The following is a 26,589-nucleotide window of genomic DNA, read 5'->3' on the forward strand; positions in this document are numbered from 1 at the left end:
GAAGACTTCTGGAGAGACGGCTCAGTGATGAAGACTTCTGGAGAGACGGCTCAGTGATGAAGACTTCTTGCTGCTCTTGCAGAGGACCCAGGTTTAATTCTCAGCATCCACCGGGCAGCTCACAGCCATCTGTACCTGCAGCTCAGGGGAATCCAATACCCTTGTCTGGCTCTGTGGGTACTACTCCCATATGAGCATAGCCATACACAGACACATGCATATACACATAATTAAAAAGAAAACCAGAATATTTTAAAAATAAACTAAGCAAAACAGGAGACATATAGAAATTACAAATAACAATTGGGGGTATGATTTTAAAAAGCCCTAATTATTGAAAGAAAATGTAGACAAGATACTTTATAGTAACATGAAATATTGGAATGATACTACTCATCAGTTTGGCTTAATTGCTCTTTGTGTAATAAATTCCAAAGCTATGGAATATACATTTTTGAAGCGTAAGATGGCTGAGCAGACAGAAGGGCTCCATTCCAAACCTGAGGACCCAAGTTTGATAACTGGAAACTCATGGTGGGAGGAGAGAACTGACGCCTACAAGTTGCCCTCTAACTTCTCTGTGCAGAATTGCATGCATCCACATGCAGGCATGTACACATATGCAGGCATGTGTGCATGTGTACATACACACACACACACACTTTTTCAATTTTTTAAAATGTATTTTTATATATATGAATGATTTGCCTGCATTTATTTCTGTGGACTACATATATGCAGCACCTGTGGAGGCCAGAAGAAGGCATCAGATCTCCCTGGAACTGGAGTTACAGAGGGTTGTGAGTCACCATGGGGGTGCTGGGAATTGAACCCAGGTCCTCTGGAAGAGCAGCCAGTGCTCTAACCACTGCGCCATCTCTCCAGCCCACACAAATTATTTTTTTTTCTTTTTTAAAGAATATACACTTTTAAAACAAAACTATTCCCAGGGAGCATCTACCAGATGGAGCATCTGCTGTTATATAGAACATAAGTCTAAAGAGATTAATATAGAGACTGTGATGATAATGAGATGCTAATTATTTTTAAGATAATTTTCAAGTACTGGGAATACAAGCAACATTTTTTAGAGTATTGCTAGTAAAAGAAAACTTTAAAACGGGAATTAGAAACACTTTCAGTGATAGTAAACACAAAACACCGATGTGCTTGTGGGATTCATGCATGGAAACACATGGTAAATGCTCCTGCGCTGCTGTATTTTCCTCATTAATTAGTCTTTGTGGTTTTAGACTGGCCCTGTCATATCTTCTCTTCCCACCTCACAAGTACACTCATGAATATGATGTTCATCTCACATATAATAGAGAACTGTGTTCCCGTTCTGAATAAGTTAACCCAGTGTTGATGTCTGTGCCCTCTTCAGCGTGGGTACAGCGTGGTGGGGCTGGTCCATTTCTGCCACCGCATACTGTGGCCCCTGTTCTGCTCTCAGTTCTGCATCATGCTCCCATCAAGTGTAGCCTAGTGAGGATGCTTCCGAATCTCTTGACTGTCCTCTCCATTTACCAATTCTCTTCACAGCAAGGATCCTTCAAGAACCCCTCAGGCTTCGCAGCCTCCACTCCCCTCGTGTCTCCTGTCCACCACACTGATGAAACTGCTTCAGTAGTGCAGTGACGTCCAGGTGCTAATGCCCCAGTCTCACTCACATTAACATCACCTCACTTTGAGGAACAAATGCTCTTGGGATTGGCCATTAGGATTTTTTTTTTTGCCTCTTCTGTACATTTGGCAAGCTAATCTGATGATTTTTATGCAGTGACTTCAAAGTTTATACCTATAGTTCTGACCTCTCCCCTAGATTTCAAATTCCTTCATATATCAGCTCACTTGGTACCTCAAAAGCACATCAGACTCAATATGCCTGGAACACAATGTATTAATTTCTCCCTGTCTCTCTGATCTCTTGTATCTAGATGTCCACTCCATAGCAAATGAGTTTAGTCGCCTTGAGAATACAAACTTAATTTGCACACCCTCTCACTTCACAGCAGGGGGGAAAATATCCCCATCCCGATCATCACCGCCCCTCTCCTTGGGGGAGGAGCCTCCCATCGTCCCTCCTTGCTGCCATCTCCCTGCCCCCGCAAGTGGACTCTGGGCCCAGTGGCCCTGGCCTCCTGGGTGTTGCACACACATACCATTGCTGTCTTCCGATGGACAGCTCTTCTGATAGAACCCTCTTTGCTCCTGTTGATATAGTTTATCCAAGGCCACGTGGTACACAGACATATACCAACAGGCACAAAGCCCATACAAATAAAATAATAACAATAAATTCTCAGCTGTCGCCCTTCACTATCTTTATTCTTCGGCACTTCGGAGGCATATTCCTCCGTCGGATGTGAGTGGAAATGGGTTCACATGGCCCTGATGAATCCAGAAGCAGAAGCTTGGCCGGTAACAAGGATTTTGCGACTCCCTCAACACAGTCATTAACTCAACTCGAGGCAGAATCACTTTAGTTTAACTGTTAATAGACTTACTATTTTGATGAGTAGAATTCAGCATTTCACGTCATTTTGGAAAGCTGAAGACTAAAATGGCAACACAGTACACATTCACCAGAAAACATGGCTCCTTCCATTTCCTTCCTTCTAGCCATGTATTCATTTCTGCAGCTGGAAAAATATTAATCATAGAAGTCTTCAGTTTCTCAATCCCTTTATAATTCGAGAGCTTCTGGCTGGAAAGAGCATCAGATGCGTGTTCTCCATGTTCTCCATGCATCTGAAGGCTAATACTCAATTTCACTATCCCTTTATCTGCTGGACAAGTGAGTTGCTTTCACCTACGAGCTGTACTGAATAATGCTTCTGTGAGTGTGTGTGTGCAAATACCTATTTCTATTCTTTAAAAAGTATTTATTTTATGTCCATGACTGTTTTGTGTGTGTGTGTGCATGTGTGTGTTTGTCACAGAGGCCACAAAAGGGTATCTGATCCCTTGGAAGTGGAGTTACAGATGGTGTGAACTGCCATGTGGGTGTTGGGAACTGAACCTGGATCTTCTGCAAGAGAAGAAAGTGCTCTTAATCATTGAACCATCTCTCCAGTCCATTAAAACTGTATTTGACAGAAAAACAGCTGTTCTTCTGGGCTAGGCTCAGAGGTGAAGTGATTGCATCCTGTGGTAATCCTGTGTTGCATATTGTCAGGATAGTCACACTGTTGCCTGTGGCCAAGGAGGTTCTATGAGCACTAGAAACAGAGACTGACAGGTGAAATTTCTGTCTCATCTGTTTCTGCCACTTCCCAGATAATGTGTCTGGACAGATCGGCATTTGTGAATCTCAAACAGTAACCCCTGGCTGTGTGCTGGCCTCGGTCATCCATTTGGAGAATGCATGATGGAGAGGTGGATCTACAGTTGTAGATGGGTACAGTTCCTGTTCTCATAGACTAGGCCATAAGTACAAAAAACAACCGAGTTGGTAAGCTTCGGGAGTCTGCTAAAATGGGATTGTTTGTCTTAGTTACTTTTCCATTGTGACAAAACACTGCGACCAACATCAATGTATGGAAGAAAGGGTTTATTTTAGCACAGTTACAGGGGGAGAGTCTGTAATGTTAAGGGAGGTGTGGTGGCAGTAGCCTAGAGCAGGAATCTGAGAAATCACATTAACAACCACTTGAAGGAGGCAGCAGGAGTGACCTGAGAGTGGGGTGAGACTAAAGACTAAAGCTCATTCCCAATGACATACTTCTCCATCAAGACACACACACACACACACACACATACACACACACACACACACCCCTCAAGGCAAACTGTGTCTCCTATGGGAACCAAGTGTTTGCATCTGTGAGTCTGTAAAGAGCCTTTCTCCTTCAAACCAAGAGAGCATTCCTGTGTTAGTCAACTTGTCTTCTGGGAGTATTCATATTCTCTTTTGTGGGTTGGGCAGACTCACTAAAAACTGAAAACCAGCAAGACAGCTAGGTGTTTCTGTCAGAGACATTAAGCTCTGTGATGCATGAAGAGATGTCAGTCACTGAACATACGTAGACAAAGTAAAGAATAATGTGGGGATTTGCAGATTCGAGGTGAGGACATAGATCTTTCTAGAAATGTTTAATAGATTTTAAGAAAAAGGGACAGCCAGACATGATGGCAAATGCTAATAGTCTCAGTTCCAGGGAGACTGAGCCAGGGGGATAGGACCAGCCCAGGCTGTATATGTAGTGAGATCACGTCTGTGTCTAGTACCCATAAAAAAAAGTAGAGGTAAGTCCTGCTGGAAACTTTAAGCTGAAATCTTAGATGCTGATTTTAAACCGTGTGAGACCCAGTACTGCATAACTGCAGTACTGAATGTTCGGGGAGTCTAGTATCATCAGAAGGCATCAAGTACAACAGAAGATGTACAGTTCCCCTCCCGGGATGAGGGCCTATATTTAAAGGCCAAAGTAATCTCTTGAATTTCATTGAGGAATAAGAGGAAAGCGTAAATAGTTCTGTTTCATGTAAAATGAGAACTTATTTTTTTTTTCTTTTAAAGAAGTTTCATTTAGTGGTAACAACTTGACTGACAGCTGAGGCAGCAAGGAGGACGCTGTGCAGTCTGGAATAGTTTAGTATTCTAAAGGCCCTGGACCTGGACACTCGCTTTGACATTCATTTGGACCAGCCCTGCTCGGTGGCAGTGACAGTGGCGAGCTCGCATCAGCAGTCCCTCAGCAGGTGCCTTTCCCCTCTCTTCTCTAGGCAAACATGCAGAAGACATATTTGGTGAGTTATTTAATGAGGCTAACAACTTCTACATCAGAGCAAATTCCCTTCAAGACAGAATCGATCGGCTTGCTGTCAAAGTCACCCAGCTGGACTCCACAGTGGAGGAGGGTAGGTAATTGCATGACAGCAGCAAGCTGCGCGAGATGCGGGCTCGGCAGTGGTAATTAACTCCAGTGCAGTCTCTGCGCTCCCCTTCAGTAGCACACTGCCATTTATCTCATCTCTTCCTGGGAGAACGGGAAGGGGGCGCCCCACAACACTCGGTTAATTAGTGATTAAAAAGAAAAAAAAAGACATCTTGTCTCCATCATATGTCATGCTCTTGTTTTAAAAAGTTGCAGATATTACAACAAATAAGCTGAGGGCAGTCTCATTTTAATCCAGCTCTTAAGTTTCATTTATGGATTTAAAAATTAAAATTTGAATAGCTACTTGGTCTGTATAGGTAAGGAATTCTTGATATCTTTTAAAGATGATTTATTTTTTTTAGTCCTGTGTCTCTCTGTGTATCTGGGTGTGGGTGTGTGGATGCAGTTATCAGTGGAGCCCAAAGGACCAAATCAGATGCCCTAGAGCTGGAGGAGTCACAGGCAGTTGTGAGCCGCCGGGTGTGGGTGCTAGGAACTAAACCCAGGTCCCCTGCAAAATCACTCAGTGCTCTTACCTGCTGTGCCATCTCTCAGGGCCTGATTATTTATCTTACTATTCACGTTGTAAATGTAAATCACAGCTGAGTTTTAGATCATCTTTCTTGTGTATTTTTGTTGGCTCTTAGAATTGGATGCTTATGATAACCCCTATCCTGAACAAGAAGAGTAGGTTATGTGCAGAATCAGGGAGTATGCCATGTCTTTAAGCCTCTTTTCCAGGCAAGATTTTACTGTATTGTTTGCATTGGTGCAGATATTAGCATTGCAAAGAACTTTTCCTAAAAGCTAAGGAATCTGGATCCCTTCTCTGGGTTGTCACACAGCATATGTGAGTTACAGGTTTGATGGTCCAGTGGGCAGGGCAAACAGGACCAGTGTGGACACCTAGAAGAGTTATCAAGGTCAGATGAGTTACATGCGATGTAAAAATTTCAAAAAATGAAGAAGGCTCACCCTCCTTTGCTCCGCTGGGTGCCCACTTGGCTCAACTTCATTTTCCTGGATCAAGGTGCTTATTTTGTGGGTCATAGGTGGAAAAGCTTCAAGCCCTCTCTTTCTGCATCACTGTGATAGACGCTTAGTAGGCTGCTCACATCTTAGTACTGTTTTTTGCAGGCAGGCATCTTACTGAACCTGGCACTAATGGTTTCTCCTAAGATATCCAGATCAGTGTGCATGCCTGCCATCCTCAGGGGCTGTATTGTGTGTGGTGTCTGAGAGGTGCTGTTTAAACAGCAACAAAATAGTGCCCTGGTCCAGTGAAATCATTCTCTTGTTACAAAAGAAGACAAAGCTATGATGTGACATCATGTCATAGAGAAAAATGTATCTTTTAGAGGGAGGAAGGGCATTCTGCTTAAGCAGTATTTTAAGGAACAACAGAAACCATTATTTCAGGGACTAGAGAGATGACTCAGTGGTTAAGAGCACTGGCTGTTCTTGCAAAGGACCCACATTCAGTTCCCAGCACCCACATCCGGTAGCTCACAATGACTTGAGTCCCAGGGGATCCAGTGCCCTCGTATGGCCTCTGCCAGCATTGTGCACATAAACACATTCAGGCACATACCCCAAAATAAGTCTCTGTTTTAAAAAGCCAATATTGAGTCATTCTGGCAGATGTTTATAATTCTGAGTCAAAAGATGCTTCTTTCTAAACAGAGAATGTCTTGTATGTAACTCAACCTGGGGGACTTGTCTCTCAATAGTCTCACTACAGGATATCAACATGAAGAAAGCATTCAAAAGCTCTACCATCCAAGACCAGCAGGTGGTTTCCAAGAACAGCATTCCCAACCCTGTTGCTGACATTTATAACCAGAGTGACAAACCTCCGCCGCTGAGCATTCTGACACCGTACAGGTACACCTCCATTCCTCTCTCCCTGTTTCCCGATGGCCTTTCCAGCAGAGGTTGAGGGATGCTTCCAGAAGCTAAAATGTGCTGCTGTGCTGGGTGGGACCACCTTGGAGGGCTCCTTTGGGTTGAAAAAGAACACTCTGGAAACAGTAACTGCCATATCATACCCAGTGAAATGGCTGTAGAATTGCTAGCGTTCGTAACAGGAGAAGTGTGAGCTCTGATTCCCACACTAAGATGTGGCCGTCTTCAGTGAAGTGGTACTTCACAGCAGCATGCCAGGTGTGGGTGTGCCGTTCCTTATGTTCAAGTTAGCTGGAAAGAAATGGCACGGTTCGTTTATAACATGGTAAAATCCTCACCTTAGTTCTCAGCAGTGCACAGACATCTGCTGTTCTGTTGTTGCTATGGTGGTTGGATATGTCAGGGACAGACTCCCAGAGAAAAAACAAAAAACAAAAAAACAACAGGGCAACATTCACAGGGAAAGGCCACCTGCATGTGCTCTTACGAAGCTTCACACACCCTTCCCACAACTATGGCATCTTCTTCTCACAACTCCTGTCACCATCTTTGGATCTCTTTCTTGTTCTTACTGTCTCCTTGTCCTCCATGGTGGGCCTTGCCCCTTTGCCCATCTTTCTTCTCCTCTGTGGATCTCACTTCACCAGCATCTGCTGGGTACTATGGTGATAGCCAAAAGTGCTCACTTCCTGGAGGCAGAGCTGCAGCCAAGTCCCTGTGATGATGATCTGGGAGACCTGTGTCCTTTGTCTATGGCTGCCATCCTGACGTCCTCCTCAGGAGGGCCCAAGCTCTTCATCAGCTTTGTGGTCTTTTCCAAGGACGCACAGAAGAGGTTTAGAGCCAGCCTCCATGAGAGGACAGTCGGGATTGTCACATTCTCTTTCTGCTGGAGAGGGAGAGTCCTTCAGACAGATGGGCATGCACATATAATCAGAATCATATGGAAACTAACAGAAGCTGGGCAGCATAACATGCCTTTAGCTCCTGTGGGACACGTGGGCTTTCCTAGAGTTTAGGCTGCACACATTTAAAACTATGATGTGTGTGACTAGAAACCTGTCTCCTGACCACCACCACCCCTTCCTACTAATTTGGTTTTTTGTTCCTTTATTTGGGCCAAAAACTTTCTCCTGTCTGTGTATATTTAACTGGCCTTGCCTCTTCTGTGTGCATATATAGCTCAGTGGAATACTGCTATAAAGAATAACTCTCCTGATTTACTTTGAACACAATGTTTATATTACATCATGACTATTCCAAGCATTACTGAGAAAAATTAATTTCTTCCATTTATTTTCTGAGAACAGTGGAAAGCATTTTTAAAAGGTTCCATTTTTATTTTTGACTATATGTCTTTCTGTATGTTGTGCCCATGAATATAATGCACCCAGAGGCTGGAGTTACAGGCAGCTGTGGGCTAGCTGATGTGAACTCGGGTCCTCTGAAGGATGAGTAGGAATTGTTAGCTGCTAAGCCATCTATCCTGCCTCTCAAGCATCACTGCTGATTCCTGTTACAGCCCTGAGTTCATAGTGGCTGCGTTATTACTGGTTAAGTGTTAAGGGAGTGATTCATATGATGATTTGAAATATTATTTAGACTGTAGTAATCACAGCAGTACTTGAGACTGACATGGCCACAGGAGATGGAGTTTCTTGAGAAATACTTTGTTTCTGTCACGTCTATACCCACAAACATTTAGCTTCCTGAAGCCTGGTGGTGTTGTATAAACCTGATTTGACAAAGGGGATGGAGTACTTACTAGGTTTTGAACATGACTATATTGAAGTTCCCAGTAGAATTAGTATACTTGTAGCTTCCTGTTAGAATAAATCAAATAGTTCCTTAAATGTGTAAGCTATTGAAGTTGAATATTTGTGAGCGAGGGGAATTTTCATACAGGATTTACACTTAGTGAGTTCTGTTTTTAAGATTGTAGAGTTGTTTGTTTGTGCATGTTTCCATTTTTTTTCAAATAAGGAAGTTCAAGATATAATACATAAGCTGGTTAGCATGCCATGTGTAGGCTTTAGAATCCGAAGGGTTAAAGTTAACATTACCTCCCAAAGAAGGCCGCTGACCATCCTTCTTCCCTGGCTTTTAATGCTTTGGTCCACAGAGATGACAAGAAGGATGGGCTGAAGTTCTACACCGATCCTTCTTACTTCTTTGACCTCTGGAAAGAAAAGATGCTGCAGGACACAGAAGATAAGAGGAAAGAGAAACGACGTCAGAAGGTGCGTGATGCTGTCAATGGGAGGCGGCCATCATTGTGCACACGGGCCCTTTGCTCACATAGTCGGGGTGTTATGTCTAGTGCTTAGGTTTTCTCAGGGTGTCCTCCTTTCACATGACAAACTTGACACTTTAACCCAGCAATGCTGTTTTTAAGCAGATCTGACCAGACTTGTTCTCCCACACTTGTATGCCTCTAACAGAGGAAGTGGTGAACGGGGAAGTTCAGTTCCCGACTGTGTTTGATGACTCCTGCCCCTCTGCTCCCTCAGAGCGTCATACAGTCAGTGTTCCTGTCAGACATCAGCGGGCTTTGTCTCATTTACATTCATCTGTTAGGTACGATGTCACTGTGGCTAAGAACTCACTGAGGTGCTTGTGGGAGAGTGGGAAGCGAGTGGTCTGTACTTTCAGAGATCTTTACTAGGAGTGAGCCTTCTTAGAGGAGGGTGGAGATAGAGGTGAGCAAGAAGGATGCCAGTCAGGATTTTTAGAAATAGCTGCCCTTACATATCATCTTGGAACAATAAACTGACTTGTTTGGGTTAAGGGATTTCCACTTTGAAAATTGCCCCTTTAGGGCTGAGAATTTAGATGTACCCCATCGAGAGAAGTAATTCTCCAAAGGAGACACCTACTGATCTTTTTATACATACATGGTCTTCAAAAACTAACCACCCAGACCATGCTTTTGATCCCAACATGGGGAGGCAGAAGCAGGCAGGTCTCTGTGAGTCCAAGACCAGCCTGTTCTCCATAATAGATTCTGGGCCAACCGGGGCTACAGAGTGAGACCCTGTATCAAGAGAGAAGGCACCAGCCACAAACCAGAATAACAGAACAGACCACAATAGTATAATACCAACAAACACAACCACCCAGCTTGGCTTGACAGATACTAAGTTACACTGGAAGAAATACTTAGCACTCGGTGGGTTAGTCTTGAGGTTGGGAGCATTTGGATGTCTTGAGCTGAAGATGTATAAGAACTCAAGGACTGGGCCAGGGGTACAGCTGAGAGTACTGATCATATGAGCAGGTCTTGGCTTCACTTCTCGGTACAGACAAATGAAGAAAGAGAAGGGATGGAGAGGAGGAGGGCACCCGGATTCAGGGAGAGGGTTCTTGAGAGGCGTGTCAGATGACACTCTGCATGCACTCACACTGGGGAAGGGTTAGTTGAGGACCCGGGAAGAACTGCCGAGTTTTACAAAGAACTCAAGGAAAGAAGTCATGGAAGAAAAATGCATTAAAAGCCATTTTTGTCTAAAGTGCCGTCCCTTTTGTTATAAAGGACAAACCCAGGACTTTGGGGAAGGCCTTCCACAGACACTTCCTGTCCTTCCAAAAGGCCTTCCCTTCTCATATCCATCTCAGAAGGATATGAGAGGAAGGATATGAGGATTTTCCCTTCTCAAAAACTGATTGATTGATTGATTGATTGATTGATTGGTTGGTTGGTTGGTTGGTTGGTTGGTTGATTGACTGTGTGTAGGCATTCTTGCCTGCATGTATGTTGTGTACTATTTGAGTGCCTGGTGCCTGCCTGCAGAGACCAGAGAGGGGCATCACATTTCCCTGGAACTGGAGTTACAGATGGTTATGAACCACCATGTAGGTGCTGGGAACTGAACCCAGGTCCTCTGGAAGAGCAGCCAGTGCTCTAACCACTGAGCAATCTCTCCAGTCCTGACCTATAGCCTGCTGAAAGAAAATTGTTTTGGCCATTGTTGCTGGTATGTAATTATTGTACTCATAATTTTGTACTCATAATATTGGATTCATAAGGATATTAGTGTGTGTATATGTGTGTATATGTATGCATAAAAGAATCTGTGTTTAATAAAAAGGGAAAAATAAATAAAATCTAGAATCCTTAAATAAGGGAATACATGTGATATTTGTTTTTTGGAGATGTAGTTCACTTAAGCTCAGGATTTCTAGTTGATTCATTTTCCCTCCCTCTCTGTGGCTGAATTCAGTTTGTTGTGTGTGACTCCAGCATTGTCTTTATCCTCTCCTGTTGACAGTCACCAATTAGCTGTCATCAGCAACACGGCAGTAAAGCTTGGGGAGGAACCATCTCTGTGACAAGATGGCTTAGAATCCCAGCAGTGAGGGAGCTGACTCGGCTTTGATTTCGGAGGACATCTATATTGCTTCCTTAGGTGCGGGATTCATTTATATGTGTGCCCTACAGCGATTATGGTTCCCGTTTCTCTGTGTCCTCATAGGCAGTGGTTTTCTTAATGAGCACTGTTCTAAGTTGAGATGGACTCTGGGTATAGCTTCCATCCTAGGAAGTACTTCCAAGGCTGTATAGTCTGTGAATTGGCATGTCCTGAGGGCTAGTGCGGTGGAGCATTTTTCCATGTGTCATGTGGTGCCTTACGCCCCAATGGGCATATGTTGTGCCATTCCCACACCGGTTGGATGAAACCAACTTGATCATGGGTGAATGATCTTTTTGATACATTCTTGAGTTCCATTTGCAAGCCTCATGCTGAGAATGTTTGTGTCTCTGGTAAGACAATTGGCCTGTGATTCTCTTTTCTGTTACTATTTTATCTCTCCTGGTTTTGGATCTGGGCGATGCTGGCTCTGTATGGACCATTTGGTGATATTTCTTTCTTTCCTTCTTTCTTTCTTTCTTTCTTTCTTTCTTTCTCTTTTTCTTTCTTTCTTTTTTTCCTTCTTTCTTTTGGAGATTTATTTATTTAATGTATACAAGCACACTGTTGTCTTCAGACATACCAGAAGAGGGCATCAGATCCTATTACAGATAGTTGTGAGCCACCATGTGGTTGCTGGGAATTGAACTCAGGACCTCTGGAAGAGCTCTTAACCGCTGAGCCATCTCTCCAGCCCCAGTGATATTTCTTTCTTGCTAGTTTACAAACTAGTGCGAAAGCGTCTGTGTTAGCTCTGTAACTGTTCCCAGCAGGCATCTGGAGTTTTAGAGAGACTTTTGCCATTGTTGTTGTTGTTGTTGCTGTTGCTGTTGCTGTTATGGCTTCAGTTTTGCTTTTTTTATATAGAGGTTTAAGTAGCTTGTATCTTCTTTGCTTAATTTCAATAGGTTGTAGACCTAAATTTCAATAGGTTGTAGACACCTAGAAATGCATCCATTTCTTTCAAATGACCAACTTACTATAAAGCAGGTCTTATGTCCCATTGAGCTTGCTGCTTGTGTTGTTGGCTGCGGCTGTATTTCCTGTCTCATCTCTAATGTTACTAATGTACATCTTTTTTGAATGCTTTGGACTGTTTTGACTGTCAAACTTATTTATCTTTTCAAATAACCAATCCTTTTATTGACTTTTTTTAAAATTTCATTTCTTTCTCCCGTGACATCTCTAACTTCTCTTCCTCTGCTGACTTGGGGTTTTCTTGTTGTTATTTGTCCAAGGTTCTAAGGGCCATGGCTATCTTTTTCCTTGAATGCTGTCATTTTTGAGATGTGAGCACTCACAGCTGTAGACTGCTCTCATTGCACCATGGATCCCTTCACTCACAGCTGTAGACTGCTCTCATTGCACCATGGATCCCTTCAGTCTGTGCTCCTCACCACAGAAGTGCTCCTTCTTCAGCTATAACTGGTAGTTTTGCAGGATGTAGTAATCTGCATCAGCAGAATGAGGGTATATATGAAGTGGGGGTCGGTAGGGACAGGAGATGAGTGTGATAGAAGTGAAGGCTGAACTGTCGTGAACAAATAGCACACCTACCCCGACTATGTCAATGTGTGTCTCCTAGCAGGAAGAGTGATAGTCGTTAAGTGCCTTTAACAGTGTGACTCCTAATTAGGATGCGGATTGGCTCCCCATTGAAACCTCTCTCCCCTTTTCCTTTGGATTCTAAAAGTACACACACAATATATCCTGGCTATAATGCAACCCAGTGGCTTTGACTGTGACAAAGGTGCACTCTCTTTGTGAGGATTGCTTAGCAGTCTTGTGAACATCTTCTCCGACCTTTAGGCCATGTGCTAAGGCATGCATACACATGTGCTGAAGCATTTTATATATGCAAAACCATACCGACATGATTTGCACACACAGAAATTATTAAGGATATGGATTTTTTTCTTAGTAGCATACAGTATTTTGAAATACAAATACTCTATATGCTATCTACCCTTTGCCATCTTGAGGAATGGATGTTGATTATAATTGTACTCCTCAAGTCCCAGAGTTGGTTTCCTACAACAGAAGAGGTGGTTCTTCAGGGTACATTTCTAGAAGGTGAATTGCCATTGATGGGGAGAAAGCAAGCCAAGATTCGGGCAGTCCTCTCATACGGCCCCTGCCCCTTGAAAGGCTGAAGACTCAGTTCATACGGCCAGAGGGCCTTGGCAAATCTTGTTGGCTTGCTGAGTGCCCTATCTCACTCACCTGCATCTCAGCTTTTCTTATCCTCCACTGCCATTCCTAGGTCCTGTGTGCATTTTATGTCCTTACTCTTAAAGTACTCTAGAGCCTCTTAAACACCTCTGAAAATAATCCAGTCCAGCCACCTCTTTTTCACTGCCTTAAACTGCAGGAGAGGTAACACTTGGTATACATATAGGCAGATGCATATATTTAAATATATGGAATGCATATACATATGCATGTTTAATATAAAGCTGGATATAAGCTATAACACACTTCATATTTGTATTTTGCCACAGCCTATAGAGACCTGTTTATGCTGGCTGTCAGACTTCCCCTTTCAGGGAACAAGCTCCATGAGGGTGGAAACTGTGTATGTGTACATGAGTGTGCATGTATATATGCATCGTGTGTGTGTGTGTGTGTGTGTGTGTACACGAGCGTGCATGCATGCATGCATTGTGTGTGTGTTGGCCATTTGCATCATCAGTGCCTGAGTGCTGGGCATCGTCCCTGTGATGTGCTTGTGCTTGAGGCATGGTGTGTGGCTTTGATAACTCAGCCAGCATTTACTGAGTGTATGCTTCATGCAAAGGTAAAGGAATAGGCGAGGCCCATAAGAGGAGGCAGGAGGAAAAGCACACGACCTTTGTCATGGAAGATCGTAAGTGCTTGTGCAAGAAAAGGGACAAATGTGTAGATGTCCATAGAGGGTCTCCCCTTGGAAGAGGGGCTTGTATCTGACCACCTCAAGGATGGAGTACGCCTTGGCTGACAAACAGGACTGGTGTAGGAATGGCTTTGTGTCTACGCAGGTAAGTTGATCTGTAGGTGTGTGCATGCGTTGTACACATGCACATGCGTCAGTGAGGGAAACGTTTGTTATGAATAGTGTTACCAGATACTTCACATGGGCAATGCAGATCTAGGCACAGGCATGGTAAGCAGATTATAACTCCAGCAAGCGAGAGTCTTGTTCCAAAGGTGAAGGTAAGCAGCTATGGGGGGAGCCTGTTGTTCCTGTAGAGACCCACTTTATTCCTGATGGACCTGGTGAGCCCAGGGCATGGGCTGTTAGAATTTCCTACAGCTGGGTGTAATTAGGATGTGAACACCTCTTGAGTGTACACCAGGGTTGTTTTCTGTGCATTGTAACTGCATCTAACCTGCTATTTTCCTTTCCCTTCTGTCTTGGCATGCTTGCTCTCTTTCCTTGGACCTCAGGAGCAAAAGCGTGTAGATGGCACCACCCGAGAGGTGAAAAAGGTTAGAAAAGCCAGAAACAGGCGCCAGGAGTGGAATATGATGGCATATGACAAAGAGCTTAGGCCCGACAACAGGTTGTCTCAGAGTGTGCACCACGGAGCATCCTCCGAGGGATCTCTGTCCCCAGATACTAGGTGTGTGCGTGTCATGAACCCCTCTCCCTGTGTTTGAGTCCCTGTATTTTGGGTTTCTGTGTGTCCTACTGTGTCCTTAAAATTGATATCTATATTTTGCTTTTAAAATAATGCTTTAAGGCAAGCTATTTGAATGTGGGTCACTTTGCATGCCTTTAAAGCTTCCTTACTTTTTCTCTTGGGTTAATGTGGAAGGTGGAGCTTTAATGTGGATTCTGAACTTGGGTGACTGCGAATGACTTGGGTTTTGCTTATTCATCACTTACTGCTTTAATGTAAAATGTTGAATTTCCTTTGTTCTTTGTCAGTACTGAAGCTGAAAGACCTTCATTTGAAGAAGGCGCAGACAAAAGAGGGCTTGCTCTATCTTTCTAACGCACTCATCTTACATGCTCTTATTTCAGGAGAACTTCCTGCTGAGTTTCCTTTTAAAAGTTGACAGCAGTTAAGTAAAATGTTTCTTGCAGGCGCCAACAGAGAGGTCATGAGGACACAGACTCACTTGATGACTGGCTGGCCTGTTCTAACTTTTGGTTTAATTTCTTGCTTCTGTTTTATCGAATCATGTTCCATTTGTGTGGACTTCTGGGCTTCTGCATTTGCAAGTTAGAATTCAAGCCAGGCGAATAGCTTAGTTGGAAGAGTGGTTTCCTGGCATGTGTGAAGGCCTGGGGGTGAACCCTGGCATTTCATAAACCAGACGTGCAGGCACAAGCCTGCAACCTAACACTCAGAGGTGGAGACAGGACAATCAGAAATTGAGGGTCATCCTGGGCTACATACCTGAGGCCAACCTGGGATACACGAAACACTTTAAAAAATAACAACAAACTAATGTACAAACTAAATATCAAGAATTTATCCAAGAAAATGTCAAAAATAACATGAAATCAGGTATGTGCCTTATATTTGATTTCTTTACCTTTTGTTCATTCTTCTTTTCACCTTTATTACCTTGGAGTTAAGAGCAGTCTCTACCTACCCAAAAGAATAGGTGGGTGTCTGCTAAGGGACAAGCTTAGGGGTTACAGGACTCCGACACTGCTTCCTGCCCACACCTATGAGCTCTGAAAAGGCATGGCCCAGGCCATCCTTCTATGCACCTGTAACCACAGGTATTCAGAGAACTCCGGGAGCTCTGAGCTCTAGCCTCAAGCTTCGCCTTTTGTATCACGTTATTGATATTACAGTTCTGCTCCCGCTGTGAAGGGTGTGGGAGACCCGGAATCCCCATAGTGTCGATTTCTTGTTTTGACAGGTGACTTGGTTGGGGTTTTAATTCTGTCACACAAAGCACCCACATTATGTTCACTCTGTGTATGCTCTGATTTAAACGTGTAGATGGCAAAGGAGTAGATCTTTCTTTACACCCTCAGTTGGCTGCTGCTCTCTAGCATCTGAGGTTGTTCCATGTCGGGCATGGTGCTGACGACCATTGGAATTGTTTGATGCTCTGATTATGTGCTCGCATCACCTACCTACAGTTCCATCCTCTTAGGTGGTTCCTTTGTCGGATGTGCTTGGGTCTCATGCCCTCTGCCGTGACTCTCTATTGCAGACCTGACTTGAGCATACATCACACAGTTCATCACTGGACTTAGACCGAACCCCTTCAATTAATTTGGAAAATTGGCATGTTTTATTAAAACTGCAGCCTTTGCTCTTTTTAAAAGAAGATGTGTATTTTTCTTTTAGTTATTTGTATGCATGTGGATGTGATACTCCGTGTGTGAGTGAAGCTCCTGTGGAGGCTGGAATGAGATCACCTGAGCTTGGAGTTACAGAAGGGTTTTAACTGCCATGCGGGTGTGGGAATCAAACCAGGGTCCTCTGCAAGAGTAGCCAGTGCACTTACCTGCTGAGCCATCTCTCCAGCCTTAACTTTTTCTTATTATGAAATTAAAAATACTTATATCTGGATATTACAGAAAGAAATTAAAGCTAAATGCCCATCCTGACATCATCCAGAGAAGCCAGTTTGCCTTTTACTGCATCTGTCTTTAGTCTGTCTGTGCCTGTGTGGGGTTTTTAATCTTCACAGAATTGGAATCATGAGGAGCATTTCCCTTTTACTTTTTTGTTTGTTTTACTTCTATTGTTGTTTTGTTCATTTGTTTGTTTGTTTGTTTGTTTGACCCAGGGTCACACTATATAACCCTGGGTTCCCTGGAACTCTCTATGTAGACCTTGAACACACAGATCCACAGGCCTCAGCCTCCCAAGTACTGGGACTAAAGCGTCACCATACCTAGCTCTTTGACATCTTACAAATATTATATTTTTAAGCATTACTTGGTAAAAGCATGATATTTAGAGGTGTATTCTCCCTCTTACATATGAGCATTAAAGATATAAGGAAAGTTTAACCTTAAGTTTCATGGGCTGTGTATAAGGCAGTCCTACTGTGTATAAGACAATCCTATAAACAGAATGTTTTAGCTCAGCCCAGGTAAATGAACCTCTTAAGTTCTGCTCTCTCCAGACAGATTGCTAGGCATGGCTTGTTTCTAACTATGAGTTCCAGATGACCAGTTGATGGAATGTTCTCTGTAATCAGAAATCAGTACATCTCCACATCCAGCTGGCCTTATTTTCTCCAATTCTGGTCCCTGCTTTAGTGCTGTGACTGCCCACCTGGTTCTCTAAAGATCACTGGGAACTGATGGGATTCTTGAGCTAATTGAACAGCCTGCTTCCATTACCTTAACCCACTGGTTCTCTGCTGCAGCAGATGGAAACTGACCATCATGGAACCCCAGGGTCACGCTACAGCGCCATATCAGTGGCGTGCCTTGTGGCAACTTCTACCTGCCCACTCAGCCTCCTCAGAGTCCCCTTGCAGCTGCCTACCAGCACCCCCTGTTCCCCGTTCTTCACCTGATCAGCTCCTACTGCTTCTTTCTCAGCCTTTATCAGAGTCCTGGCCCCATCAGTCCTGTGTCTATCTCTGTGTGGTCACCTGCTTTGTCTTGGCTTCTTTTCTCAAAGCTGTGTTCCAAAGATGCCGTTCTCATTTGTACCACCGAACTTGCTGCCTCCAACCCTGTATCCTACTGTGCCTGATGACTGTCTCCTGTAGAAAGTGACACGTCAGTGACGTAGTCACCTAGGTAGGATGTGTATATCATCAACAACCCCATAGATTTAGATCTGTTTCTATTTTTGAAATGTACTGAACCCAAATACAGGTCAGACATTTTCTACCACTAAAATATGGTGACTCCGCAGCTAGCTCTTGGAAGAGTGACTAAGACATCTTCCCATACAATTGTGATCTAGCCCACAGCTCACAAACAGGAGAGACAAGTAAGTTATTATTACACGGCAGCAAGGGAGCAGAGGGGAGGAGCAGACCCTCTGGCTGGGGAAAGCTGCCCACAGAAGTCCCAGAGGCAGGCATAGGTTTGCATCTTCATTTCTGCTCCTGCCGCGTCCCCAGTGTGTGCTTACCTGTTTCCCTTCAGAGAGAGAAACTCAAGCTGAACCCTAGCAGGAACCAGCAAGTGTATGTGAGAAAAGTCAGAACGAGAAGAGAAGAGTGGGAGAGGAGGAAAATGGGCATTGAATTCATGAGTGACGCAAAGAGGCTGGATCAGGCAGGGGGCGCCAAGGAAGACGGCAGGCTCGGAGGGTGCGTCATTCTGCTTTCTTGGATCCCCAGTCCCAAATCAAGCCCTGCTTCAGCAACGTGGGAGGATGTGCAGCCCCCGATGGCTATCCTGTAAAATGGGTGTCTCTTACTAACGCGGCTTGCAGCTGCTATATAACGCCAGCTGTTACCCATCCCCCAGGCTCTGCAGGATGCCGGCCATCACGTCCTTTCCAAACTGCTCACTAACACAAGGTCTCCATTCCCTCTAGAGCTCTGTTGTGCCGCTGTGCTTACAACCCGGGAAGACAGTCAGTGCTGATTTTCCTTCTTCGGGTTCAGTAAATTTCTGCCATTTATAGAAATGCAGCTCACTGTGCATTCTGGACCCCTCTTTGTCTTCTTGCCATTAACACGTATCCAGTTCACCTGCTGTGTCATACTGCCAAATCATATGTTGTGGTATTTTATTGCCTCCGAAGTTTCTCCATCAATCTGAGACATTGTTTCTAAATGAATGGGATTTGTCGTATAGAGTTTTCATAAAGAAATATATGAAGTGCTATGGCGATGTGTCTCTGCTGGTTCCCACTTACTGGTCTGACTTCTCAAAGTTCTGATCTGAATCCATATAACACCAGGCTTGCTACTAAAATGTTGTTGCTTGGAAGCTCTTGGCGGGGGTGGGGGTTGGGGGGAGGGCTGGACTTAGCTGAACGTAAGAGAAATAAATGTCCCTCATGTACTGACAATGCTATTTGTCGACATGCAGCTACTTCTTAGGGGACATTTGTAAAACTTCAATTTCTCTCACCCCCTTTCCTCCAAACTCAGATCTCACACATCCGATGTCACTGATTATTCTTATCCTGCTACTCCCAACCACGCTTTGCAAGCACAGCCGGTGACACCTTCCTACACGGCTGGCGATGCACCACTGCATGGAACTACAAACCAAGGCGCTGAGCATGAGTACCGACCCTCATCTGCCTCGGCAAGGCACATGGCCCTGAACAGACCTCAACAGCCACCGCCACCGCCTCCTCCCCAGGCCCCAGAGGGGTCCCAGGCCTCTACGTCCGTGGCTCCAGCCGACTACGGGTAAACTGCTATTCCTTTCATGTTTGATTTTGCTGGTGAATTGGTGTCTTAGAAGAATTTTATCACATAGAATACAGTCAAGAGTGATTAGGCATAGTGTCAGTGTCGACAGAGGTTGTCAAATAAAATAGGCACAGAATCCAGCCACTGACAATTTCCTTTTGTAGTCACTCGTGTAGACAATGTGCTTGTGTCTGTCCCCTGCTCACAGAGACTCTAAGCCAAGGCACCCATCAAGGGTAAAATGCTTATTCCAGAACTTATCCACACCCTCGAGTTTCTCACAGAGTGCTGGTGATAGGCCAGAAAACGTAATTCACTCTTCAACATTCACCCTGTAATCCCTTCACGCCCTCTCGGCTCCTAGAACGTTCTGCCCTATGCCTCTTGTTCTCTGATTTGTGGACTGAATGACTTCACTGTATCCAGACCCTTCCAGATCATGTGTTAATTCATTTGAGACCCTCCCTTTTATTTTGGCAGATTGTCTTTAGCTCTTTTAGATTTAGTCTTTAAAGCGCCCCCTAGTGTCTACACCCAGGAAAATTTAATATAGCAATGTGTCTTCTCCATCCAAGGGAAACCAGTGCTTTCGGACTGTGCATTCAGCCTGAAAGAGGAGAACACACAGTCTGGATGTCCCTGGCCCTTTGGCCTTGGCTAATCTGGGATTCCTAGGATATATTTTGAGGCTGCTACTTCAGGCACACAGAGGCTCTGTGGCTTGGAAAACTGTTAACCTGTCTCTTGGAGTGTTTGACGTGCACCTTAACACTGGAGGTCCTGTTGGAACAGAGCCAGAGAAAGGAGCATCATCCCCTCCTGCCTGTCTCCTTGGCCTCAGAACCCTCGTGAGATAAGGTTCTGAGTGGCATAGCTCTGAGAGGCCTAGAATGGAAAGGACACTTACCTTCTGCTGCCGTCTGTGAACCTTAGCTACCTGCAGAATTCACTGTGCATTTCAAAAAATGGTCATTTTAGGTACAGTTCAATGGCTTTTTAATTGTCACGATGAAAAATGTACAACTAGGAGAAACTGACCCTCACCCCTCAGCGACTCCAGTCCAGGTGGCAGCACTGTGCTTTGTGTCTGAGCTATGTCTCTATATGCTCTGTTAAAACTAGGGAGACATGACCCTCCCTGGTTTTGTGGGTGACTGTGTTTTATTTATTCCTTAGGATGCTTCCAGCACAGATAATTGAATACTACAATCCCTCAGGACCGCCACCACCTCCCCCTCCGCCCATAATCCCTTCAGCACAAACTGCCTTTGTCAGCCCTCTCCAGATCCCTGCGCAGCCCCCGTTCCCTGCCTCAGCCGGCTCCACATACCCCACTCCCCCTCACCAGCCCTCCACTGGGCTCCTGGCCACGGCACCACCGCCCCCAGGCCCCCCACCTCCTCCACCTGGTCCTCCTTGTCCCTCCTCCCTGTCATCCTCCCCAATGCATGGTCCCCCTGTGGCTGAGGCAAAGCGCCCAGAGCCTGCACAGCCACCCATAAGTGATGCAAGAAGCGACCTCCTGGCTGCCATCCGAATGGGTAAGTGTGCACGCAGGTTCACCGCATGCGTTCTGGAAGAGACTGATTTGCGGCTCAGCCAGCTACACTGCCTTCAAAAGATGACGGTACATTCCGTCATTTGTTACTTTCTTATTAAGGTGGAATTCTTGTATGAGTAGCATAGAAACACATTATAATAAAAAGTTAAACCTTTGGGAAAGCTGTACTTGACAAGAAACCAGAAGCTAGACAGCAAGTGATAGATTAATTAATAAGACCTTTCTCCACTTTGAACCTCAAGAATGAAATGGAAGGGAGTAAGTACCCAGCAATGGTTTTGTTTTCAACAAAGCTAAGATTACATTGGACTTGTCAAAGACACAGCTTGGTGTGCCAAGCCAGTGGCTTCTGGAATTTATTCAGTAGCCCACAGATTGTGCCAGGCAAAACTCTTGCCTTTACCGCTGAGCCCTAACACAGGAGAGGTGGTGGCATGAGCATCTTGTAGACCTTGAACCTGTTGACTGTCCCAGAGCCTCCCAGGGAGACCTGTGTGTTATACCATTTACCCTTAACCTGTATCAAAGCCCAGGTGGCCGGGCAGCACCAACAGATTACAGAATATTTCTCACACCCTAAAGAACTCTACAGCCACTTGGTCACAGTTTGCCTGTCTTGGGTAGAAGTAACTTTGGGAGGTTGCTGGTCTGCATCCTTGGGAACTCCACTCTGATAACATCCTTGACAGAGCTATGGTGCCTCTGCCTCTGCCTGAACTCATTGAATCAGGCCTGTGCATATACAACTCATGCATACACACACATATGCATAGGTGCAAACATACACACACATACACACACACATACACACACCTACCTGCTGCTTAAAGACCCCAGAATCCCCAAGTATCTTGAACATCATTGAAAGACTTTAGTTTGTCATCTGAAAACCAGAATACCTTAAGGGACATCAGCTCTCCAGTCTTAGGATAAGAGTCTTAGACATGGTTTTATACACCCTTGGCCAGTCCAGTGAGTGCATAACCAGAGACTCCCACACTCCAGAAGGCTGTGTCTGTTCTCACAGCTGCAAAGCTTGTAAATATAGAGCTCAAAGAACTCTCCAGATTAGAGGTTAACAGAAATGGGGACAAATGAGACAGGAGGTATTTGGAGCCAGGAAAAATGTCCCCACTAGATTGGCTGAGTGGTACCATTTGAAAAAGTCTTATAGGGAAAATAGAAACAATGTTTTATCTGTGATAACTTCTGGTTCTGGTTTTGATGTTTTCTTCAGGAAAGAATACATTTAGTAGTTATGTATTTTAGTAGTATAGGACCATTATGTCTTGAGTAACTCCTGAACCGTCCAGAGAAAAGTGTGTGCATGTATGTGTGAGCCTGTGTGAATGTACGTGTCTATGTGCATGTGCATGTGTGTGTGCGTGTGACAGATTGGAGAAGCTTGTTCCAACGTTGTCCGGGCAATTAATATGGGAATATTTTTCTCCTAATTTTGTACCTAGCCCATAAGTCTGAAATTCTGTCAAAGGGCAATGTTAAGTGATTCATGCTAAACCACCTGCCCACTGTGTTACCAAGCAGTTGCACAGACTGTTGTATTTTGTATCCATTTTCAACTGTAGTGAGTTTATCTTTTTCTCTGCCCTCCGATGTTCAGGGTCTTGTCTTTATAAACTCTGTATAAACATGATGACCTGTTTGGTTTTTCCTTCACTGAGAGCCCAGAGACTGATCCTCCCCTCTGTCTCTTGTTTGCAGGAATCCAACTGAAAAAGGTGCAGGAGCAACGAGAGCAGGAAGCCAAGCGGGAGCCTGTTGGGAATGATGTGGCCACCATCTTGTCTAGACGCATTGCTGTGGAGTACAGCGACTCAGATGATGACTCTGAGTTTGATGAGAACGACTGGTCCGACTGAGTCACAAGGGCCAGGCGGCCAGTGGACAGCCAGGGCACCATATGCAAGTGTGTTAGGAGCTCTTGTGATCTCTGCACCCTCACAGTGGTATTACCCTGTAGCTTTAGTCCCTTTTGTATTAACAGTGTGATATTGCTTCTGCACATCCTTCTGGATTTGTTGAGTATTTACTGTGTAATACTTAAGTGCCACTGAACACAGCACACCATGCTGCACACCAGGAAACTGGCAGTATCTAGTGCATCATCCTGAAATAGCATCTCGCTTCCCTCTCAGCCATGAGAGTCCCCTCTCCTGTCCATCCTGATTTGATGGGCTTGCCACATGTCTGGGCAGCTGCCCTGTGTCAGCTCTTTGTAAGATCAATGGCTGTGTGTCTCAGTGATGTCTTCCAGCCAGTGGGCGATATACTTTCCGGTTTTTTTCTTTTTGCAAATCGAATTCTAGATGGACACAGTTGTAGAGGGGAAAGTTTAACAAATCAGAAAGAGATGTTTCTCTCTTTGCACACTGGGCCTGGTGGCCTCCAAGGACACGTGTACGCTTGTTTGCTTTCCTTATCTTGGCCCTAGCAACAGAGAGCATCCATTTTTATGAGGGGAACCCTGTGGGTACTCATGTGGAAAGTGCTCACTGATTTTTGTGGATGGAGCTCACTTTCGTGGCTAGCCCTGAGAGCATGGGCACGAGGTAGCCAGGCCATGTCCAAGCTGCCAGAGTCTGCAGAACTTGCATGGCAGAGCTACCACATCTGGTTCCCTCCTACTCCACCCAGTGGAAAAGAGACCTACATGTTTTATTTCCTGAGATTCCCTGCTCCTCTGTTCACCAGGGAGTGGGCATATTAGTTCAGCACCTCCCTCCCCTTGCTCTGAATCATGGAAGCTTGGGTTTAGCAGAGAGATGCCACCAGCTGTTCATGACCCATGGTGCTGTGGCTGGATTCACGCTCAGTCTCTCAAACAGGGCCACACCCCTCCTGAAGCACAGCTCTCTTCTCTCTTATTGTTGGCACATTTTCAATTTTAAAAAGTACCTCACAAGATAAACTTGATTCAGCCAGTTGCCCTGGCAGAGACCCTGATTCCCCCCTGCTGCCCTGACCCTTTTACCAAATGGTGATTCTACAGTCCTGGCTGAGGCAGGGGCTCAAAGTCCAGTGTCTGCTTTGCAAATTCTGGAAGGACAACGGCTTACTTAAATAAGTCATTGTGGTGTCCCCAGGCTTGGGTTACAGGGAGGACCTTGTAGAGGGGCCAGGACACTGCCTTCCCTTAGGTGCATATTTAAATGGCCTGCTGCTCTTAATATCTCTCACTTTTTATGAAAAGAAAAATTCAGATCTGGGGTGATATTGTGTCAATTGATAGGGAATGCCTGTGGGGTTAATTAAAAGTGGTTTTTGCTCATGAGTTTGGGGATGTCACTTAGCCACCCACATCGCCTGCTGTGTGTGTGGACTCCTGTTCACTTGGGCAGCTATCCTGTAACACCTGCCAGTAGTAGGCTTTACTCATGTCAATCTGACAGTGAAAGCCCCATCTTCAAGCCCCTCCCTATGCCCTGCCTTGGCCTGTGTCTGAGTGCTCTGTGCTGCCCAATGGTCGTCCCGGAGCCAGCACACACGTGGCCATCGCTGTGACTTGCTATCATGTTGGTAATTGTTGAGAATCTTTTCCTTTCTTATTTCTGTTTTTCAACACAGACCTACCATGTTGGCATCATCCTCATGACTGACACTTTGAGCCGTTTGTTATCCTTCCAGGAGCTTGTCTCTGTTGTCCCTCCTATCTCCCATGTGCCCTGTAGAACCCCGAACTCACATTTGGCAACACTTCTTTGTTTGGTAGGGTCCTTATGCTCTCAGGGTGGAGGGAAGACATTAAAGCTACCAGCCATTGTCAGGATTTCTTCTACTGATACCACATCAGAATGAAACTAGTGGCTCCTTACTCACAAATGTTCACATGCTTATCCATGGTCGCTTGTCCCGTAGTTTCACCAACAAGTTAAATTTAGTTTGATTTTATAGCTAAAGAGAAAGCTTTTGCCCATTGCATTCTGTAACCTTCAAAAGAATGGGAAATATCTAAAATCCAATTCTGATTATTTTTAGAGATTCTTTTTGGCAAATTTGATTTAATCTAAAATTTAAATCCAAGTCACTTCAATACTTTACAAAATGAGAACAAAGTAAAAAGTTTAGATTTTTGATTTCCATTTTTTTAAAAAAAAGTATTTACTAAAACAGAGAACAGACTTTAGTAGCATACTTGATTTCTATACATTTCATGCTTATACTTATATCTACAGATTTTAAGGTTGTTTTATATTATCCCCAGTTTTAGTGTTCCATATGTATTTTAGCTGAGTATCCAATATGGTATTTTCTCATGGTATAGACTCAGGCAGATGGATAGCTGAAGGGGTGGATGGGTGGCTGGATGGGTGGATAGGTGGATAGATGACTGGATGGGTTGGTACGTAGGTGAATGGATGATAGGTTGGTGGATGGTTGAGTGGATTCATGATAGATGGATGAATGAGTGGATGGATAATAGTTTGGTGGGTGGGTAGGTAGATGAGTGAATAGATAGATATAGATCAGTGGGTGGACTGGAAAGTAGGTGGATGAATGGATGGTAGATAGATAGATTGCAGATGGATGCATGAATGGATGAATGCATGCATGGATGATAGGTGGACAGGTGGTGGATAGAAGATGCTGAGTCTGCACATCATTGCGCTGAGAAGGCAAATGAGTGCATTATTAGCACCAAACCAGAGCTTCAGTACTTAGATTTTATTTACTAAGATGCTATTAGAAGATGAATGTTTTCATCCCAGTACATGTTTAACACATCAAATCACTTACGAGCATAGGATGACGAGGGGTGTGAAAGCTTTGTAATATTTTCAGCAGAAATGCGTGATACATTTGAATCCATTGAAGTCTGGAGGGAGTGTATCAGCCAGAGTAGCAAGGCGGTTTTGTTTATTTGTTTGTTTGTTTTATGAAGGAGAGTATCTGTTATCTTGCAGTATTATCAATGCAGTTGTAAATTGAATCTAAAGTGGTATTAAAAAACTGTCAATTTTTAATCTGTTTGTATATCTTACTATAGATCACAAGTAACATCTAAATAAAATTACACGTGTAACCCTACATGGCTCTGCTTATTTTTAACTGTTGGGTCCTGAAGCATTTATGAACCCCAAAAGACCACCAAGGAGCCTACTCTGATGTAATTACATTAGGGTCTCTTTATTACAAACTCAAATTTGGACCTACTCACTGCCAACCCATAGGATGGTTTGATGAAGCAGCCCCGAACCCTCACTGGGACAGGGTTTCATAGGAATATGGGAGCAAGTGAGAGGGTGTCCAGCCTGGCAAGCATCTAACTGAATGAGTACTGTAAGCCTACAGATGAAAGAACAAACAGCAGACTCACCAAAAGGAAAGCCCACCAGCTCCCTTGTAAATGATAGCGCTCAACATTCTGTTTTGCAAAAGCCTAAAGATAGATTCTCTTCAAAAAAAAAATCATCCTAGGTCCAAGGGACAACATCCTTATAGACAGCCTAAAGAACAGTGGACTCGGGAGTGGGAAGAGTAACCCACTCATTATCCACCCAACAGTCCCTAATCC

At 44.4% G+C, this 26,589-nt stretch overlaps 1 protein-coding gene and 1 long non-coding RNA gene across 5 annotated transcripts in view; one reads left to right on the forward strand and one right to left on the reverse strand.

Annotated features, from left to right (window-relative positions):
- Positions 1-18,040, reverse strand: part of LOC116068768 — a 43,449-nt gene extending 25,409 nt beyond the window's left edge. Inside the window, exons 1-3 of one of the 2 annotated variants that reach the window (XR_004109683.1) lie at positions 17,762-18,040; positions 8,855-8,986; positions 5,785-7,082 (exon numbers count right to left, since the gene is read on the reverse strand). This is a non-coding gene — a long non-coding RNA (uncharacterized LOC116068768). Of the gene's footprint in view, positions 1-5,784; positions 7,083-8,854; positions 8,987-17,761 lie in introns of those variants that run through there. The other variant, XR_004109682.1, reaches the window with a different exon arrangement.
- The window catches only part of Wasf3 (WASP family member 3), a 99,590-nt gene extending 73,488 nt beyond the window's left edge, over positions 1-26,102 (forward strand). Inside the window, exons 4-10 of one of the 3 annotated variants that reach the window (XM_031338745.1) lie at positions 4,732-4,866; positions 6,617-6,770; positions 8,914-9,031; positions 14,627-14,802; positions 19,226-19,492; positions 20,672-21,036; positions 22,779-26,102. In XM_031338745.1, the coding sequence (XP_031194605.1) occupies positions 4,732-4,866; positions 6,617-6,770; positions 8,914-9,031; positions 14,627-14,802; positions 19,226-19,492; positions 20,672-21,036; positions 22,779-22,936 (1,373 nt within the window). In that variant the 3' untranslated portion in view covers positions 22,937-26,102. Of the gene's footprint in view, positions 1-4,731; positions 4,867-6,616; positions 6,771-8,913; positions 9,032-14,626; positions 14,803-18,266; positions 18,434-19,225; positions 19,493-20,671; positions 21,037-22,778 lie in introns of all 3 variants that reach the window. The other 2 variants (XM_031338746.1, XM_031338747.1) reach the window with 2 other exon arrangements.
- Positions 26,103-26,589: the final 487 nt, after the last annotated feature.

The sequence above is a fragment of the Mastomys coucha genome, unplaced genomic scaffold (genome assembly GCF_008632895.1).
Source record: "Mastomys coucha isolate ucsf_1 unplaced genomic scaffold, UCSF_Mcou_1 pScaffold22, whole genome shotgun sequence".
Lineage (NCBI taxonomy): Eukaryota > Metazoa > Chordata > Mammalia > Rodentia > Muridae > Mastomys > Mastomys coucha.